General features: G+C 45.2%; 1 protein-coding gene across 1 annotated transcript in view; it reads right to left on the reverse strand.

Annotated features, from left to right (window-relative positions):
* The window catches only part of LOC147115698 (chloride channel protein 2-like), a 644493-nt gene that overhangs the window by 363919 nt on the left and 259957 nt on the right, over window positions 1-20617 (reverse strand). Inside the window, exon 3 of the mRNA XM_085990183.1 lies at window positions 6967-7098. Within this exon, the coding sequence (XP_085846309.1) occupies window positions 6967-7098 (132 nt within the window). The remainder of the gene's footprint in view (window positions 1-6966; window positions 7099-20617) is intronic.

A 20617-nucleotide genomic window follows, 5' to 3' on the forward strand; every position in this document is an offset into this window, starting at 1 on the left:
CTGCCTTTCTCAGAAGCGCAGAGTCCAGAGTGAAATTACAGATCTTCATAATGTTTCAAAGGAACATCAGAGCGAAAAAAAATTGCACAGAACCAATTTTTGGGGTGGCAGGGGAATAAGATTGAGAAGTGGAGGCAAAAGCCTTGACATTTCACTGTAGGGATATTAGTATAAGAATGTTGAACATGTTGAAGTACATGTTGACCTCCTTCAAAGCTTCATTGTATTCAAAATACCAGTGAAGTGCAAAAATCTGGGGTTGAAATTGGGTATCGGCCCGTTCGGGGCGCTAACTTTTGAAATGTTTTAAAATTTAACGCCTGGCGCTAAGGATTCTGAAATTCTACTAAATTGGGTGTTAGTGCTCCAGGAACAAAGTGGGGCACTAAATCAAGTGCTAATGACCTCAGTGGGGCACTACAGGGGCGCTACCAGCAGAGCGCTAATGAATTTCAGGTGCAATGCATTCAGCAATGATTCTTCACACTGGTTCCTTCCAGCTCTTAAAGGGGACGTTGCATCATTGTGCAGATGCTCATTTTCAGCATTGCTGGCTTTGAGGTGACCTGCGAGCAAGTGAATCCCCCAATGGCTGTTCCCACTCCCAGGGAGAGAACTTGTCGGTTCACAGACGTGGCATTGGGGGCTGGAGTGGAGCGAAGGAGGGCAATGCTGTTCCCGGCCACTGGAAGGAGGCCATCGCCTCAGGTGTTCAGGGCAATGTGGAGGTAAGTGGCACAGGAGGTCTCGGCCAGTAGTGTGGTAGAACGCAGCCTGACACAGTGCCGCAAGAAATTCAATGACCTTAGTCGGGTGGTCAAGGTGAGTACATGCTTCAACAGCTCCTACATACCAGCATCTGAACCTCATTCTGTGCACACTGCACAAAGATCACACCACCACCACTCATCTTCACCTACTCAAACACACATCTACATCTCATGCCTTGCCTACAATCACAGCTATTCAACGACGGCAGGCATATCTCCCAAACACATAGCTGGACTCGGACACATTTGTTTCTCTTGCAGGCCATGATGGCCCACAATAGGAGGGAGCAGCAGAGAACAGGCGGGGGTGGTGCGCAGCTCCAGCAGCTCTCAGACCTTGAGGAGCGAGTGCTGCGACTCATTGGGCAGCAGGTGGTGGACGCCATGGCCCAGAGCTGGTCGAGGGCTGCCTGCTAGGCCATCTGTCATCTCTGGCACCGACACTCAGCAGCCTTCCACTAGCCCTGCTGCAGCCACTGGGGAGACACTATGTAGGAGCACTAGATTAGGAAAGGGGACTGGAAAGAGGGGAGGCAAGGGATTAGTCAATATTGTTGTATATATGTAGATAATGATTTTTGATAAATTTATTACTGGAATGTTGCCAATTTGGTGCCGTGTCTCATTTCAGTTCTGGGGTGTGGTATGGAATCATGAAGTGATGGAATGATGGCGACATGCTCAGCAACCAGAAAGAGGACTCAAAGTCACTGGAAACGAAGTCTGATGAGGCAGTCACGGACCGACCTTGCAGAACGACGGTTGAGTGGCTGCCTCCTCCGTTGCTGCTGTTCGTCCTCCTGCTCCTCCTCTTCCTCCTCCTCCTGAGGTAGTGTGGCTATGCCTGGTGGCAATGGCTACGCCCTCATGATGGCCAAGTTGTGCAGCAGGCAACGACAAAAAGTGACACCCGCTCAGCCGAGTACTAGAGGGCTCCTCATGAGCAGTCAAGGCAGCGGAACTGTTGTTTAAACACTTTGATGGTCTGCTCAATGATGTTCCTGGTGGCAGCATGGCTCTCATTATAAGAGTGATGGCCAGGGGTGTTGGGGTTGCAGAGTGGCGTCATGAGCCAGATGGAGAGCGGATAGCCCTCGTCTCCCAGCAGTCAGCTGCAAGCATGTTTTGGTGGCTGGAATAGAGCTGGCACACCGGTCTGGCGCACGATGAAGGCACCATGGCTGCTGCCAGGGTAACGGGCATTGACGGTCAGGATTCGCCATGTGTGGTCGCACACCAACTGCACATTAAGTGAGTGGTAGCCTTTGCGGTTACGAATACTTCAGGATTGTTATGAGGTGCCCACAAAGTGACGTGGGTGCAGTCAATGGTGCCCTGCACCATGGGGAAGCCCACTATCCTGGCAATGCCACATGCACACTTGCGCTGTTTCTATCTGGTTATGGGGAAGGAAATGCAGTCCCTTCTCCTTCTGTACAGAGCATCTGTGACCTGGCGGATGGAACAATGGACGGCAAACTGGGAGATGTTGGAGATGTTGCCTGTCGCACACGGGAATGATCCGCTGGCGTAGAAATTGAGGGCGACGGTGACCTTGGCCGTCACTGAGAGAGCCGTGGTCGCCCTGATCTGAGGCGCAAGGTCTGGCTGCAGGAGGTGGCAGAGCTCTGTGACCACGTTCTTGCTGAAGTGGAGCCTTCTAAGACACTGCTCCTCAGTGAGATTGATGTAGGAGAAATACTGCCGGAATACCCTGGGTGGGTAAGGCCTCCTGTTCAGAGCCCTGTTGGCCCCTCCTACCCTCTGGCCACATTTTGCACTCTTTCTCTGTGCTTCAGTTGCCTCTGACATTGACGCTGGAGGACGAGGTCCAGTGCCAGTACAGCCCCCATGAAAGCATCCAAATATTGCACTTTCAAATCTCCCCTCAATGAAACTGAAGAATCTTTATGTGGCAGAACACTCGTTAAAATGCAAAACGCTCAAATCGGTCAAAAGGCCTTTTTGTCTATGTGACACTACCAACGCAGCATTGTTGGCTGACGAAAACTACACCGGATGTGGACGCCTTTAAATAGCGCTCCTCCAGCAGACATCCGACTGAAAGCCGACTCCTCTACCTGTCGTCGTTAACAACAGGCGCACAAGCAGGGGGGCGCTGCGCACGGCAATGACGTCACGATCTCCGGGCGCAGGAGATTGGGGCGCAACAAATTACCGCCGCCACAAAACTCCCGCCGAATTTAGCGGGAGGCATTGATATCACTGCACCTCGTCGCAAATCCATTTGCACCCTGTTAGCGCCCCCCGGAGGCACTAATGGGAGGTGCAAAGGAGCCCAATTTCCAGCCCCTGAAGTATTAAGGTAAATTAATCTGAATGTTTTTTCTCTGAAAGAACAGATGAACTGAGTCACCACGATGATGACGACATGCGACTTTTGCTTCCAGTCCTTCTCCCCAGAAGATTAGAAATTAAATCATTTTAACGCAGCAGTGGCTTAAGGCAGAACAACAACTGTACTCCAAACATAAATTAATGTCATATTTAAAATGACTTATCACCTAAAATACAAAGGCTTTGCTAAGAACTTTATAGCTTGCATACTTTTGGGTAACCACAGTGAAGATTTATTTATAAACCAGGACTATGAATGCTAAAAGAGAAATAAAATAAGTCAGGCCAGTTATAGACAGTCAGTTTACACGGTGCGACAATGCAGCTGTTTACTGGGCTGTAACTGGCACTTTACAATAAAATCGAGATTTTCTATGCTTTGATGCCTTAATTGGACTTGAGGCTTTATGAGCAGAAAGTTGTCTTTCATTTCCATTACATTTTCAATGCCATGTAGGAGCAACACAGAGGAACACTAATGGAAGTTTCAGAACAATATCAGAATACAGCTTAAAACCAAATTCAGTGTTACAAAGAGCAAGTGCAGCTTGCTGTCAAAACCAAGGATGAACCTATCACTCCATCAGAGCTTTCAGATTTAAAGAGGAAAAATACATTTAACAATATATTCCAATTTTCCAAGGAGATACACTGTGCGAAATAGGTTTTTAACACAGTTGTAAAATATTTGTGGATGAGCAGGAGAGACATTTAGTCTGTACTGTGAGACACTCGTGTCTGTTGATCAAAACATGCTGAGCTTTATAAGGCAAAGCCCCATTCATTGTTTTATTTCCGTTTTAGTTATTCTAATGCTTTTGAAAGCCTCTTTACTGTACCGTCTTCCTTCAGATGAGAGGATGGGAGATACCAAGCCATGAATTTCTCTACATCCATGTTGCAGCAGACTGCAGCGAGAATGGCGTCGACATTAACCCCCCCCAATGATGGATGGGAGAGGGTCAGGGGGCAGGTGGGGGTCAAAAATTAAAAATTGGGTACTGCTTCCCCATCCTCCGATTAAGCGTCTGCCGCCATTTTTACGGTGGTGGGTAGTGTGGCGTGTGTGTGTGTCCCGTCTTGGAGAGGTGGGAGCACTCTTTGTGGGTCAGGAGGACCCTGGTCTCCGGCCTGCCATATGATTGGCCAACACCCACAACCAGCCCCCTCCACCTCAACCCCAGCTCTCTGGCCTACCCATAGATCAGCAGACCCCACACCCACCCAAACCCCAATTTCCCGCCTGCCCCGTGATCGGCCGACAACCCCCCTCCACTGACAATGTGGCCGGCTGCCGGGCGGGAAATGGAAGAAGAAAATGATAATGAGGTCCGGTCGTTAAATTCAGCAGGACCTCGGCGTCCCCGGGATTTCCAGGATTCCCGCCTGCTGTCACCCTCCCACGCACCCTCCCCTCCCCATAAATATCAGGGCCAATGTGTCTTTGAAGAGCAACGCAAGCCATGCTGTAGGCTCTCTGTCCTCTCCCTCTGCCTGGTGCCCTAAAGTGAAATGCTTTGCTCCCAAAAGGTTAACATTTGCCTTTCTGACTTAAACCAGTCAATGTCTATGGAATCAGGATTCAGTGCTCTTTCACTTTTTGGCATTCATTAAACCACATAACTCTGACCATGTGCAATCATTATAACAGTGGGCGAGAACTCCCATTTGATAAGCCTTTGATAACCTTGACACGTGCACCAATATCCCAGTAATTAATGTTTGTACAGTCTCTTTCCTGGGGAGAGTGCAACCAATTCTTTATCATTTTAGTCCATACAGAAAGAGGCATTTTACAGTCTGATTCCCAGTGTCCGAGAGGTATAAGGAAAAGCTGGATAAGCTAGGGCTTCTTCTTATCGTGTCCACGGACAGTCTATACATAGCCCAGCCAGAACTGGACACATTTTTGTGCCTTGTTGTTGGATTCGGCAAGATCTGCAACAGTGCAGGGTTCCTCTAACGATGGGCATTGCAGGAGATGTTGCATAGTCTGTGCCTCAGTTCCACATTCACAAGTTGTCGGGTTGGTTGAATATCCCCATTTGCTTAGTGACACCTTTGAGCAACCTAAGTCTGTTAAGGCACTTCCAGGTTGCCCAGTTGCAATTAGCTCCTGGGGGAAGGCTTTCATCAAGTAAAATTTCCATCGCTGGGGGTTGTTCAAGACTGGCGAGCCGGTCTTTCCACAAGGCGATGCGGGCTTCAGATGAGGTTGATTGTAATGGAACAACACTGTTCATGAAGCTCTTTCTTGACTTTAGGCAGCTGGGTGTAGGTGTATGACAATGCAGAGGGTGTCTCTCATCTGATAGGGCTATCCAGCCTCAAAAAGACAGAGCACATTGAAATGTGTAAAGCTGAACAGTTTAATTTTTTTTTTTTTTTTTTTTTATATAAGTAAAAGAAGTATTCAGAGACTGAAGATGTGTATTTTACTGAGGAAGGAAGGAAGGAACATGAATGATGCTTGTATTTCAGCAAGTAATAAACATCACTAATAGATGTTACCGTTTTCTGAACTTACGACTTATTCATAGCCAAATAATCATTTGGCCACTGTCAGCTAGTTGCAGTGTACTGGGCTCCAAACAGTATTGAGTACAGTCAGAAGAACCCAAACCCCAATTTCAGATTTGGATTAGAAGGACACTTTGGCTGTCCAAAGACAAACATGGGATTTGGATACAGATTCTTTCACATTATGACTCCATTTCTACTGCAGTCTCACTGTGGAGCCATATTCAAAATCCTGAAGTTGCACTTTCCTGAGCTGCCTGATATATGTGTGTCATCTGAAGTCCAAACCGAGTCAAACTTGGTCTCCTCTACATTGGGGAGACCAAACGCAGATTGGGTGACCGCTTTACGGAACACCTCCATTCAGTCCATAAGGGTGACCCCGAGCTTCCGGTCGCCTGTCATTTTAATTCACCGCTCCATTCCCACTTGGACCTCACCGTCCTTGGCCTCTTGCATTGTTCCACGGAAGCTCAACGTAAACTCGAGGAACAGCACCTCATCTTCCGATTAGGCACTTTACAGCCTTCCGGACTCAATATCGAGTTCAACAATTTCAGATCATAACCTCGACCCCTATTACATTTTTACTTATATATATATTTTTTTTCCACCCCTTTGTTTTGGGTTTTCCCTCCCCCCCCCCCCCACCCCTTCCTCTTTTTTTTTACATGGCAGCTGTCTCTCATTCTGCCAGTACATTTCACACCTAATCCGAGCCGTCTTTTGTCTCTTTACTAGTCCTATCACCATCTCGTCTCGTTTTGAATACCTCCTAATGTCTATTCACTTCTTTTGTTCCCTCCCCAGCCCTGCCTTTCGATCTATTTCATTTCCTTTCCAGCTTTGAAAAAGGGTTAGACCTGAAACGTCGATTCTAATTTCTCTCCACGGATGTTGCCTGGCCTGCTGAGTTTTTCCAGCATTTTCTGTTGTTATTTCGGATTTCCAGCATCTGCAGTATTTTGCTATCAAACTTGGCAGATTCAGAAAGGTTTGAAAACAGCTAAAATGGCCTGATTCAGGTAAAATTTCAGAAGTAGCCCAATTTTTCCAGGCTATTTTAGTAGCTGCTTTGTCTATTCCAAACTAACCAACCAACCAGCCACTGACAAAAGTGCACAGAAAGCCTACCTCTTTCCAACTGCAAGGAAGCAGACACTTATTGATTACTGTGAATTGTGGTGGGATAACATCTGCAGATACATCAAAGTCGTCAGAACAAGCCAGGTGGTGAAAGGTTGGCAGCAGTTTTAGGTGAATGTGTTGCTGTGGAGCTCAATATTTTCGTTCATCATTAGCAATGTTCTAATCTTACCTTGCAAGCACATAGCGATAGCAAAGTCCATGGCCCAGCTGACCAAGGCCATCAACAATCCCAGCAGAATCAGGAAAATCCAGTCTTCCCCCACTTTCGAGATGAGGAATGTCTGACATCGCACACTACATACTGCAGACAAAAAAATGGAAATTATTATAGAACACAGTGGATTATCAATGAGACAATTTGCAACTATTGATTTAATAGGTGGCCTGCCAACCAAGCAACAAGTAATAAAGTCTTTATTAATTATCTACACGTTCAGTAGGGAGCAGCTTCACAAGCTTCCATATTGTTTTCTACAGACGGAGTGCAAAATTCCCTCATTTTCAACATGTGCATGGCCATTATTTAATGGGACAGCGTCGTCATGACGACATGTCCAGCAAGACACTTACCAAATATAAATGGAGGTGGTGTCAGGAATACAAAGTTGCCAATGGGGCATTAATCAAATACTAGTATGCCTTTTTATTATAACTAAGATTTTTTTTTTATAAAAAGAGTACAGCTAATCTATTATCTGCAATAGCAAAGTTTTCAGACCAGACAATCTACCTGTTCTAGGAACTAAGCCTGATGAAAACACCGAGTTGATAATATGCTTTAAACATCCAGATATCAAGAAACAGCTCAGCGCACTGGATACAACAAAGGCTATGGGCCCTGACAACATCCTGGCTATCGTGCTAAAGACTTGTGCTCCAGAATTACCTGCGCCTCTAGCCAAGCTGTTCCAGTACAGCTACAACACTGGCATCTATCCGACAATGTGGAAAACTGCCCAAGTATGTCCTTTCCGCAAAAAGCAGGACAAATCCAATCCAGCCAAGTACCACCCCGTCAGTCTACTCTCAATCATCAGCAAAGTGATGGAAGGTGTTATCGACAGTGCTATCAAGTGCTCCAGTACGATTTGGACAGATTGGGTGATTGGGCAGAAACATGGCAAATGCACTATAATGTGGATAAATGTGAGGTTATCCACTTTGGTGATAAAAACAGGAAGGCAGATTATTATTTGAATGGCAATAGATTGGGAGAAGGGGAAGTGCAAAGAGACCTGGGTGTTCTTGTGCGCCAGTCGCTGAAGGTAAGCATACAGGTGCAGCAGGCGGTTAAGAAGGCAAATGGTATGTTGGCCTTCGTAGCAAGAGGGTTCGAGTACAAGAACAAGGATGTCTTGCTGCAGTTGTACAGGGCCTTGGTGAGACCGCACCTTGAGTATTGTGTGCAGTTTTGGTCACCTTACCTGAGGAAGGACGTTCTTGCCATGGAGGGAGTGCAGCGAAGATTCACCAGGCTGATACCTGGGATGGCAGGAATGACGTACGAGGAGAGATTGTGTCGATTGGGCTTATACTCACTGGAGTTTAGAAGATTGAGAGGGGATCTCATCGAAACCTATAAAATTCTGTCAGGTCTGGACAGACTAGATGCAGAAAGGATGTTTCTGATGGCCAGGGAGTTCAGAACCAGGGGTCATAGTCTAAGGATAAGGGGTAAGCCATTTAGGACTGAAATGAGGAGGAATTTCTTCACCCAGAGAGTGGTGAACCTGTGGAATTCTCTGCCACAGAGGGCAGTGGAGGCCAGTTCATTAAATATATTCAAGAAAGAGTTGGATATATTTCTTGAGGCTAAAGGGATCAAGGGATATGGGGAGAAGGCAGGGACCGGGTACTGAATTTGGATGATCAGCCATGATCTCATTGAATGGCGGAGCAGGCTCAAAGGGCCGAATGGCCTACTCCTGCTCCTATCTTCTATGTTTCTATGGCACTTACTCACCAATAACCTGCTCACTGATGCCCAGTTTGGGTTCCACCAAGACCACTCGGCCCCCGACTTCATTACAGCCTTGGTCCAAACATGGACAAAGGAGCTAAATTCCAGAGGTGAGATGAGAGTGACTGCCTTTGACATCAAGGCATCATTTGCCCGAGTGTGGCATCAAGGAGCCCTAGTAAAACTGAAGTCAATGGGAATCGGGGGGAAAACTCTCCAGTGGCTGGAGTCATACCTAGCACAAAGGAAGATGGTTGTGGTGATTGAAGGTCAATCATCACAGCCCCAGGACATCGTTGCAGGAGTTCCACAGGGCAATGTCCTAGGCCCAACCATCTTCAGCTGCTTCATCAATGACCTTCCCTCCAACATAAGGTCAGAAATGGGGAGGTTCGCTGATGACTGCACAGTGTTCAATGCCATTCACAACTCCTCAGATATTGAAGCAGCCCAAGCCCACATGCAACAAGACCTGGACGACATTCAGGTTTGGGCTGATAAGTGGCAGGTAACATTCGTGCCACAGAAGTGCCAGGCAATGACTATCTCCAACAAGCGAGAGTCTAACCGCCTCCCCTTGACATTCAACGGTATTGCCATCACCGAATTCCTCACTATCAACATCCTGGGGGGTCACCATTGACCAGAAACTTAACTGGACCAGCCACATAAATACTGTGGCAACAAGAGCAGGACAGAGGCTAGGTATTCTGCGGCGAGTGTCTCACCTCCTGACTCCCCAAAGCCTTTCCACCATCTACAAGGCACAAGTAAGGAGTGTGATGGAATACTCCCCACTTGCCTGGATGAGTGCAGCTGCAACAACTCTCAAGAAGCTCGACACTATCCAGGACAAAGCAGCCCGCTTGATTGGCACCCCATCCACCACCTTAAACATTCACTCCCTCCACCACCGGCGTACCATGGCAGCAGTGTGTACCATCTACAAGATGCAATACAACAACTCATCAAGGCTTCTTTGGCAGCACCTCCCAAGCCCGCGACCTCTTCCACCCAGAAGGACAAGGGCAGCAGGCACATGGGAACACCACCACCTCCAAGTTCCCCTCCAAGTCACACACCATCCTGACTTAGAAGTATATCGCCGATCCTTCATCGTCGCTGGGTCAAAATCTTGGAACTCCCTCCCTAACGGCACTGTGGGAGAACGTTCACCACACGGACTGCAGCGGTTCAAGAAGGCGGCTCACCACCACCTTCTCAAGGGCAATTAGGGATGGGAAATAAATGCTGGCCTTGCCAGCGATGCCCACATCCCATAAACGAATACAAAAAAAAGTTTACATTGGAATCTACAGCACTGGTGCAGAACAATGACAGATTGGGAGATTGAACTGAACTGGAAGCAGATTGCTTAATTCTCTCTATGAGCTCTGCTCATAATCCAATGCCCTTTTTGCAGTAAACCTTTGGCACTGGGTATATGGGACTAGAAATTGCGGTCGGAGGTGTACCTCTAGAGTAAGCCTTCAATCCGCAAAAGGATTACGAAAGTACCTGCTGGCGGCCAGGCTGCGAAAACTTAGTCTCAGGCCTCGAGGCGGAGGGCAGCGTAATGGCCCACGGTTCCCAGGGACACAGGCGGTGCGGAAGCGTACCTGGGATCACGTGGGCCTGGTCCTTCAATCAATAAGCAGAATTCCATTTCAATCACTTACAAAGGGAATCAAAGAGATGCAATGGAATCCCAAAATCTAATAATTATACAATTTACAGAAATGGAATTTTATTCATAATTACCTTCATTCCACCAACCTCACTAAAAATTAAATTCTTTGATAATTTTATACATCATTAAAACTGTAATCTGGGCCAATATTTACATAAATTCATTTCATACAGTGTATGTGCATAATTTAGGATAGGAAAATGTTTAATTAATGGCTTAAATATCCCCTTATGCTGAAACAGGCCCTGCGCCACTTGCATCGACCATAAGACTTCCGTGCGCAATGGCTGGCCAGTCGGTGGGCAAATAGCCCAACACTGGGCCAGCGATTGCTTTCTCGTGGCCCCCGCGGATGCCCTGCCAACGCATACCCCTTCCTCCATTGTCTTCAACAGGTTACAAAACTAATTGATCCCCATGGCATCATTCATGGACAAAATACGCAGGATCAGAATAACAGGCCTGAAGTCATAAATTTATAAATTCAGATAGAATTCATTCTCAGTTCTATTGTGAATTGTCACCAATTTATAAAATATACTGTAGTAATTTAATTATCAAATGCAGGCAGTTAGTTATTTAATAAATGTAATGGGTAACTTGATTATTAATATATGCAGTAATAATGTCATTATTAAATGTAATCACTGAACTACTGAATTATAAAATTAAATGACCAATTTAATAAATTATAAAATTTAGACACTGGCTTACTGAATTATAAAATTAGGCCTGTCAAGCGATTAAAATAATTAATCATGATTAATTTCACGATTAAAAATTTTAATCTCAGTTAATCTTGGTAGCAATGGCACAGAACGTACTCTGGGTGGGGGATTTCAATGTGGCACCACTACTGACCGAGCCCTGACACAGCTGCCAGATTGGGCCTTTGGCAGGTGGCGAGAGAAGCAACACGAGGGGAAAACCTATTTGACCTCATCCTCACCAATCTACCTTTCACAGTTGCAACTATCCATGACAGTATTGATAGGAAGGACCACTGTACAGTTCTTTACACTGAGAACACCATCCATCATGTTGTGTGGCACTACCACCATGCTAAATGGGATAGATTCAAAACAGATGTAGCAGCTCAAAACTGAGCATCCATGAGGCGCTGTGGGCCATCAGCAACAGCAGAATTGTATTCCACCACAATCTGTAACCTCATGGCTCGGCATATCCCTCACTCTACCATTACCATCAAGCCACAGGACCCTGCTTCATCAAGGAGTGTAGAAGAGCATGCCAGGAGCAGCACCAGGCGTACCTGAAAATGAGGTGCCAACCCGGTGAAGCTACAAAAGTGGAACCAGCATGCTGTAGACAGAGCTAAGTGATCCCACAACCAAAGGATCAGATCAAAGCTCTGCCGTCCTGCCATATCCAGTTGTGAATGGTGGTGGACCATGAAACAACTAACGCGAGGAGGAGGAGGCTCCATGAACATCCCCATCCTCAATGATGGCGGAGCCCAGCACGTGATTGCAAAAGACAAGGCTAAAGCATCTGCAACAATCTTCAGCCAGAAGTGCCGAGTAGATGATCCATATCGGCCTCCTCCTGAGGTCCCCACCATCACAGAAGCCAGTCTTCAGCCAATTTGATTCACTCCATTTGATATCAAGAAATGGTTGAGTGCATTGGATACAGGAAAGGCTATGGGCCCCGACAATATCCCGGCTGTAGTGCTGAAGACTTGTGCTTCAGAACTGGCTGTGCCTTGAGCCAAGCTGTTCCAGTACAGCTACAACACTGGCACCTACCCGACAAAGTGGAAAATAGCCCAGGTATGTCCAGTCCACAAAAAGCAGGACAAATCTAATCTGGCCAATTACCACCCCATCAGTCTACTCTCAATCATCAGCAAAGTGATGGAAGGTGTTATTGACAGTGCTATCAAGTGGCACTTACTCACCAATAACCTGCTCACTGATACCCAGTTTGGGTTCTGCCAGGACCACTCGGCTCCAGACCTCAATACAGTCTTGGTCCAAACATGGACAAAAGAGCTGAATTCCAGAGATGAGGTGAGAATGACTGCCCTTGACATCAACGCAGCATCAAGACTGAGTGTGGCATCAAGGAGCCCTAGTAAAATTGAAGTCAATGGGAATCCGGGGAAAACTCTCCACTGCTGGAGTCATACCTAGCACAAATGGAAGATAGTTGTGGTTGTTGGAGGCCAATCATCTCAGCCCCAGGACATCGCTGTAGGAGTTGCTCAGGGCAGTGTCCTAGGCCCAACCATCTTCAGCTGCTTCATCAATGACCTTCCCTCCATCATAAAGTCAGAAGTGGGGGCGTTTGCTGATGATTGCAGTGTTCAGTTACATTCGCAACTCCTCAGATAATGAGGCATTTTGTGCCTGCATGCAGCAAGACCTGGACAATATTCAAGCATGGGCTGGTAAGTGGCAAGTAACATTCGCGCCACATAAGTGCCAGGCAATGACCATCTCCAACAAGAGTGAGTTTAACCATCTCCCTTTGACATTCAATGGCATTACCAAATTCAAATCCCCCACCATCCACATCCTGGGAATCACCTGTGGCTACAAGAGCAGGTCAGAGGCTGGGTATTCTGTGGCAACTGGCTCACCTCCTGACCCCCAAAGTCTTTCCACCATCTATAAGGCACAAGGAGTGTGATGAAATACTCTCCACCTGCCTGGGTGATTGCAGCTCCAACAACACTCAAGAAGCTAGACACCATTCAGGGCAAAGCAGCCCACTTGGTCGGCACCTCAATCACGACCTTAAACATTCACTCCCTCCACCACCAGCACTCTGTATCTGCAGTGTGTACCATCTACAATATGCACCGCAGCAACTTGCCAAGGCTATTATCATCATCCATAAAACATCTATTTTCCTTTCTCTGGATTCCTATTGTTGGTTCCTCTTTATCGTTTCATATTTAATTAGATGGAATTATAGAGAAACTCATAAACTAAACTTTTTATTGCAAAAAGATCATCATAAACTTTAGAGTCAGCATATCTAAAAGTATAAATTAAAAAGGAAAATTTCTCAGCTTTACATAGCTACAGGCAACAAAAAAATTGCAACACAGTCTAAAAAAAACTTCAGTTCTATTTCTTGCTGTCATTTAGCCAGCTGCTTAGACCGACAAAATTGATTAAATTTTCAGGCAATAATACTGCTTGCTGCTTATTTACAAACTGATTGGAATGTGAGAAAAGTTATTCGCATGGGACTGTTGTCGCTAGCATTGTCGAGTATTTACATGTCTGCTTTGGTAAGCTTTGATAGGCAGCAACACGCTTCGCCCACCATTCCATAAGAAGTAGGAGCAGGAGTAGGCCATACGGCCCCTCGGGCCTGCTCCGCCATTCAATAGGATCATGGCTGATCCGAACCTAGACTCACGTCCACTTCCCTGCCCGCTCCCCATAACCCTTAATTCCCTTATCAGCTAGGAAACTGTCTATCTACGTTTTAAATTTATTTAATGTCACAGCTTCCACAGCTCTCTGAGGTAGCAAATTCCATCTGAGTGAAGAAGTTTCTCCTCATCTCAGTTTTGAAAGGGCAGCCCCTTATTCTAAGATTATGCCCCCTAGTTCTAGTCTCACCCATCAGTGGAAACAACCTCCCTGCATCCACCCGATCAAGCCCCCTCACAATCTTATATGTTTCGATAAGATCGCCTCTCATTCTTCTGAATTCCAATGAGTAGAGGCCCAACCTACTCAACCTTTCCTCATAAGTCAACCCCCTCATCTCCGGAATCAACCGAGTGAGCTTTCTCTGAACTGCCTCCAGAGCAAGTATATCTTTTCTTAAATATGGAAACCAAAACTGCACGCAGTATTCCAGGTGTGGCCTCACCAGTACCCTGTATAACTGAAGCAAGACTTCCCTGCTTTTATACTCCATCCCCCTTGCAATAAAAGCCAAGATTCAATTGGCCTTCCTGATCACCTGCTGTACCTGCATACTAACCTTCTGTGCTTCATGCACCAGGACCCCCAGATCCCTTTGTACTGTAGCACTTTGCAGTTTCTTTCCATTTAGATATTGGCCCAGAAATTCGGGTCTCCACGGGTGAGTACGCACGGGGTACTCACCCATAGGTCGAATGGAAGTGCCGGTTTTCTGCATGCAATGCGCATGCGCGGGAAACCGGCACTTCCGATCCTCTGAACAAAGGGGTTCAGAGGTCGAATGCGCACGCAGGAGAGGCTGCGCGTGCGCTTTGAACTTAGGTTTTTTTTGCAGGTTTTCACACGAGGTTAAGCCTGCAGGATTTACACATTTAAAAAGCAGGCGTAAGGCCTGCTTTTTACAAGGTAAGTGGTCAATTAATTAAAATTAAAACATTTTTTCCACAGGTTTATTATTTTTAAATACTTTAAAGCAAGGTAAGTTTATTTTTAGCCCCGTTAGAGTATAAAATTATTTTTTTCAAATACTTAAATTGTTTAAAATAGTTATTTAATGTAATTTATAGTTTATTTAAAAAGTGTGATTTAAAAAAAAATGTATTTGAAGGTTTACTGCTATTTTGGGGCCCGTAGTATTTATAAGTTTTGACAGGTCTTCCTGTCAATCTTATGAATGGGCTTTTCCCTCCTCCGATTGGCTGCTCATGGCCCACATGATCCCAGAGGGCGCATTGCACTAACTACGCCCCTGGGACACGCAAGCACAGCTCGCCGGCAGCTGGGCCAGGCCCCGGAGCGGAATTCCATGGGGCCCGACAGCTCAACTGCCGGCGCGCAAGCTAAGTGCAGGTCGGGGGCTTACACCCGCGGGAAGCCCCCGACCCAAATTTCTGGGCCAATAACTTGCTCTTTGATTTTTTCTGCCAAAGTGCATAACCTCACACTTTCCAACATTATATTCCATCTGCCAAATTTCTGCCCATTCACTTAGCCTGTCTATGTCCTTTTGCAGGTTATTTATGTCCTCCTCACTCACTGCTTTCCCTCCCACCTTTGTATCATCGGCAGACTTGGATATGTTGCACTTGGTCCCCTCCTCCAAATCGTTAATATAGATTGTAAAGAGTTGGGGTCCCAGCACTGACCCCTGCGGAACACCACTAGTTACTGATTGCCAACCCGAGAATGAACCATTTATCCCAACTCTCTGTTTTCTGTTAGATAGCCAATCTTCCACCCATGCCAGTATATTACCCCCAATCCTGTGATTTTTTATCTTGTGCAGTAATCTTTTGTGTGGCACTTTGTCAAATGCCTTTTGGAAGTCTAAATACACCACATCCACTGGTTCCCCTTTATCCACCCTGTTTGTTATGTCCTCAAAGAATTCAAGCAAATTTGTCAAACATGACTTCCCCTTCATAAAACCATGCTGACTCTGTCCGATTAAATTATGCTTATCCAAATGTCCTGTTACTGCTTCCTTAATAATGGACTCCAACATTTTACCAACCACAGATGTTAGGCTAACTGGTCTATAGTTTCCAGCCTTTTGTCTACCTCCCTTTTTAAATAAGGGCGTTACATTAGCAGTTTTCCAATCTGCTGGGCCCTTTCCTGAATCCAGGGAGTTTTGGAAAATTACCATCAATGCATCCGCAATTCCTACCGCTACTTCTCTCAAGACCCTAGGATGTAAGCCATCAGGTCCAGGGGATTTATCTGCCTTAAGTCCCATTATCTTACCGAGTACCATCTCCTTAGTGATTTTAATCATGTTTAGCTCCTCCCCCCCCCCCCATAGCCCCCTGTTTGTCCAGTGTTGGGATATTTTTAGTGTCCTCTACTGTAAAGACCGATACAAAATATTTGTTCTGCGTATTTGCCATCTCCATGTTCCCCACTACTAATTTCCCGGTCTCATCCTCTAAGGGACCAACATTCACTTTAGCCACCCTTTTTCTTTTTATATAACTGTAGAAACTCTTGCTATCTGTTTTTATATTTTTTGCTAGTTTACTTTCATAATCTATCTTCCCTTTCTTAATTAATCTTTTAGTTATTCTTTGCTGGCTTTTAAATTCTTCCCAATCTTCTATCCTCCCACTAGATTTGGCTACTTTATATGCCCTTGTTTTCAGTCGGATACTATCCCTTATTACTTTACTTAGCCACGGATGGCTGTCTTTTCTTTTACGCCCCTTTTTCCTCAGTGGAATATATTTTTCTTGAAAGTTGTGAAATATCTCCTTGAATGTACACCACTGCTCCTGTACTGTCTTACACCTTAATCTATTTTCCCGGTCCACTTTAGTCAACTCTGCTCTCATACCTTCATAATCTCCTTTATTTAAGCTTAGTACGCTGGTTTGAGATCCAACTCTCTCACCCTCCAACTGAATTTGGAATTCAACCATGTTATGGTCACTCATACCAAGGGGATCCTTTACTAGGACATTTTTTATTAATCCTGTCTCATTACACAGGACCAGATCTAAGATTGCCTGCCCCCTGGTTGGTTCAGTAACATACTGCTCAAGGAACCCATCCCTAATGCACTCTATAAACTCTTCCTCAAGGCTGCCCTGCCCAATTTGATTTGTCCAGTCAATATGAAAGTTAAAATCTCCCATGATTATAGCTGTTCCCTTATTACAAGCCCCAATTATTTCCTGATTTATACTCCGACCAATAGAGTTGCAACTTTTAGGAGGCCTAAAGACTACGCCCACTAGTGACTTTTTCCCCTTATTATTCCTTATCTCCACCCAAACTGTTTCACTATCCTGATCCTTTGACCCAATATCATTTCTCACTATTGCAGTGATTCCATCCTTTATTAACATAGCCACCCCACCTCCCTTTCCTTCCTGTCTGTCCTTCCTAATAGTCAAATACCCCTGGATGTTTAGTTCCCAGTCATGGTCACCTCGCAGCCATGTTTCTGTAATGGCCACCAGATCATACCCATGTGTAGTTATTTGTACCGTCAACTCGTCTATTTTGTTACGAATTCCAAAGAACAATCTTCCATGTTGATAACTGGTTCTGCTTTAGAACGATCCAAAGTTGGTTGACTTTAATCCTTTGGATTTGTCCTCTGAATCAGATGCCGCTAAGTGGAGGTCATTTTCTTTTTTGGTGGTTCAGCTTCTGTGTGACGTTTCTGACAACAGTAAGATACGAATTAACTTCCACACCTCTTCCCTCTTGCATTTTGGAAGGCATTTCAGATTCTTAAACCTTGGGTGCAGCGCTGTCGCTATCTTTATCCATGTGAGACTGGTGTTTTCTTTGCGTTTAGTTAAATCTGCAGTGAAAGAGTTCTTAAACCAAACAACGTACACTGGGTCACAGACCTAAGTGTTAACTCTGTTTCTCTCTCTGCAGATGCTGCCTGACCTGCTGAGTATTTCCAGCACTTTCTGTTTTTATAACATATACACTGGGTCATCATCTGAGACAGCTACAACACAAAATAAATGGCAACATGCATGTAAAACCAGAGTAGGAAACATGCATCTCTCCCCCAAAGAGCTCAGTCACATACCTCAGGGCTCTGGAGTTGGTCAAATTCTGCAGGAGTGGGCAATGCTAGATTGTGCTTCTGAAGAACTAACACGGCTGTGACGACAAATCTATTGCTAAGCAGTTGCTGAACCATCTGCAATGTGGAGTTCCATCTAGTTGAACCATCTTGTATAAGAGATTCTTGTTTCTGTCCATTTGCAGCCTGTTGTATTTCTAGTTCTGCACTATTAGCTGGACTATGTTTGAAATGGCCTATGAATTTTCTACATGTTTCCAGTAAGTGTTTGAACCTGGCAGCATTAAGCGCTACTGTGATCGATCGCTGTAGACTGTGAGCAAGGCATGGCATGTGTTCAAATGGCAAAAAGGTTGGCTGCTGCTATCATATTGTGTGCACTGTCGGTACCAATGGTCGTCACCTTGCCATGCATATCCCACTCTTTTGCCACATGTAAGATATGCTTTGCACATGTTTCAACAAAGTGCCTTTACTGATAGCGCAAAAGACTCTAGTGTCCAAACAGCATCAATCATCAATGCAGAGGGGAGCCACTAGTGTCAGAGAACTGAGTTATATGGAAAGACTGGAGAGAACATCATTTTCAACCTTTAAAATAGCTCCAAAAATAAGAGTACCAAGGCAATTTACAAGACTGACATAAATGAGATGGAAGTGCTAGACAAGCTGAAAGGGTTTGAAACAAATAAATCCCTCGGGTTAAATGGTATTTATTCTGGAGTGTTGAAAGATCTGACACTGACAATCATTATAAGGGAGATAGTGGGCACTGGAAAGGTACCAGTAGATTGGAAACTGCCTAATGTGATGCTCATATTCAAAAGGGTGGCAAAGCAAATGCAGGTAACTACAGATCCGGTAGTCTTACTTCCATTCCATGTAAAATAATGACATTTATTATCAGGAGCAATGTTCCCGGTAAGCTGCGAGGCCGTGCAACAGTCTGGAGGTCCCGTGCAGGCCACTTGCCAGCTTCTAAATGGAAAAAAATGTGCACGTGCGATAATTTGAATGGGCTGCGGAGCCCGTTAAAGGGGTCACGCACCCAAAAAAAAAATTAGTGGGAGCATTGATGAGGAGTAAACTTGAAGATTATCTGAACAACAACCACCTAGAAAACAGCAGTCAACATGTCTTTGGACAGGGACAATCCTGCCTGGCCAACCTCATTGACTTCTTGAGGATGTGACAACCCAAGTGGACTGTGGTAAACCCTGCAATGTTATGTACTTAAAACTTCTAAAAACCATTTGTTAAAGTTTTACACGAAAGGCTTCTAGTTAAACTCAATACTGTGAGGATTCAGGGTGTGAAGAACTAGGGAATGGATAAGGAATCGGCTGAAGGGTGGAAAACAATGGGCACTGACTAGAGAAATAACCTCAGGGGATGTGCCAAGTGGGGTACCCCACAGCACAGTGTTGGGACCACTGCAGTTTCTAATTTATATCAACGACGTGGATTCAAAAATCCAATGCAAATTGGTCAAACATGCAGACAGTACCAAACTAGGAGAGGCAGTGGAATCAAAGGAGGCAGCCAGAAATAGCAGAACGATGTAAACAAAATGTGTAATTGGGCTGATCGATGGCAGATGAAATTTTAATGTAGCCAAGTGTAAAACACTGCACATAGGAAGGAAAAATGACAAACATATAGACTCCATGAATGTGTTGAAATATCTAAGAATGAAGTTGAAAGAAACCTAGGAGTCTTAGTAGACACCACACTAAGCATGTCCAACCAATGGAGTGCGGCAATCAATAAAACCAATAGAACATTGAACTATATAGCCAAAACAGTAGAGTACAAGTCAGAGGAGGTCTTGATCAAACTGTACTCATGTACAAATCGGCCAGCAACTTGTGGCAAGGGAGAAATACCCCGTGAATTGCGAATCGCCACAAGTTGCTGGCTGATTTGCACCTAGTTAAAATGCCATCGGGATCTTATTGACATTACAGGACCCCGATTTATCATATATGTGTGAGGCTCCCGCCCGAGTCCAGTGGGCACCCCATCTGCCGCCAAAACTAACGGCGTTAAAATCAGAGCTCGGCGGGTATTTGAACAAGAACTGGTGCAACTCCATTTTAATTGCTTCTTCACTCCATTCCCAGCAAGCGGGGAAGAGTTAAAATTCCCCCTCAAAGTTTCTCCAGTCTTTCCTCATAACTCAGACCCCTGACATCAGCCTCATGGCACTTCTCTGCACTTCCTTCAATACTTGTTTAGTCTGAGTTTACTGATCCTTTACACGCCGATATTTTTTCAGCAAATTCTGGACCAATGAGCGATCAACATTTGGACTGGATTTTAGGACATTGTCGGGGAGGTGAAAACCCTGGAATCATTTTTTTAAAATAATTAGATGCAGCAACGGTGTGGGGGAGGGGTGGGGATGTAGCATTGTTCTGAATGGATGAATTCTGATGCAATGGCCTTCTTCATCCGCACGTGTCTTATGAAGACAGGTCTATCACTTCCACTTGGATAATATATTAATATTCTGTCATGTATCCAATGTTGAATTAATAATACATACCCTGGGATATGAACTTGAGGACACAGGAAAGCTGTAAAAACTTCTGTTATGGCTTTATGCTCAATCAATTTCATTCTCCTACAAATTTATCATGATAAACACATACTCATATCCATTTTATTAAAAAAAAAATTTCATTTATTAGTATTCCTCCATGTTGT

Source organism: Somniosus microcephalus, chromosome 6 (assembly GCF_052327205.1).
Source record: "Somniosus microcephalus isolate GS21.2 chromosome 6, FLI_Smic_1.0, whole genome shotgun sequence".
Lineage (NCBI taxonomy): Eukaryota > Metazoa > Chordata > Chondrichthyes > Squaliformes > Somniosidae > Somniosus > Somniosus microcephalus.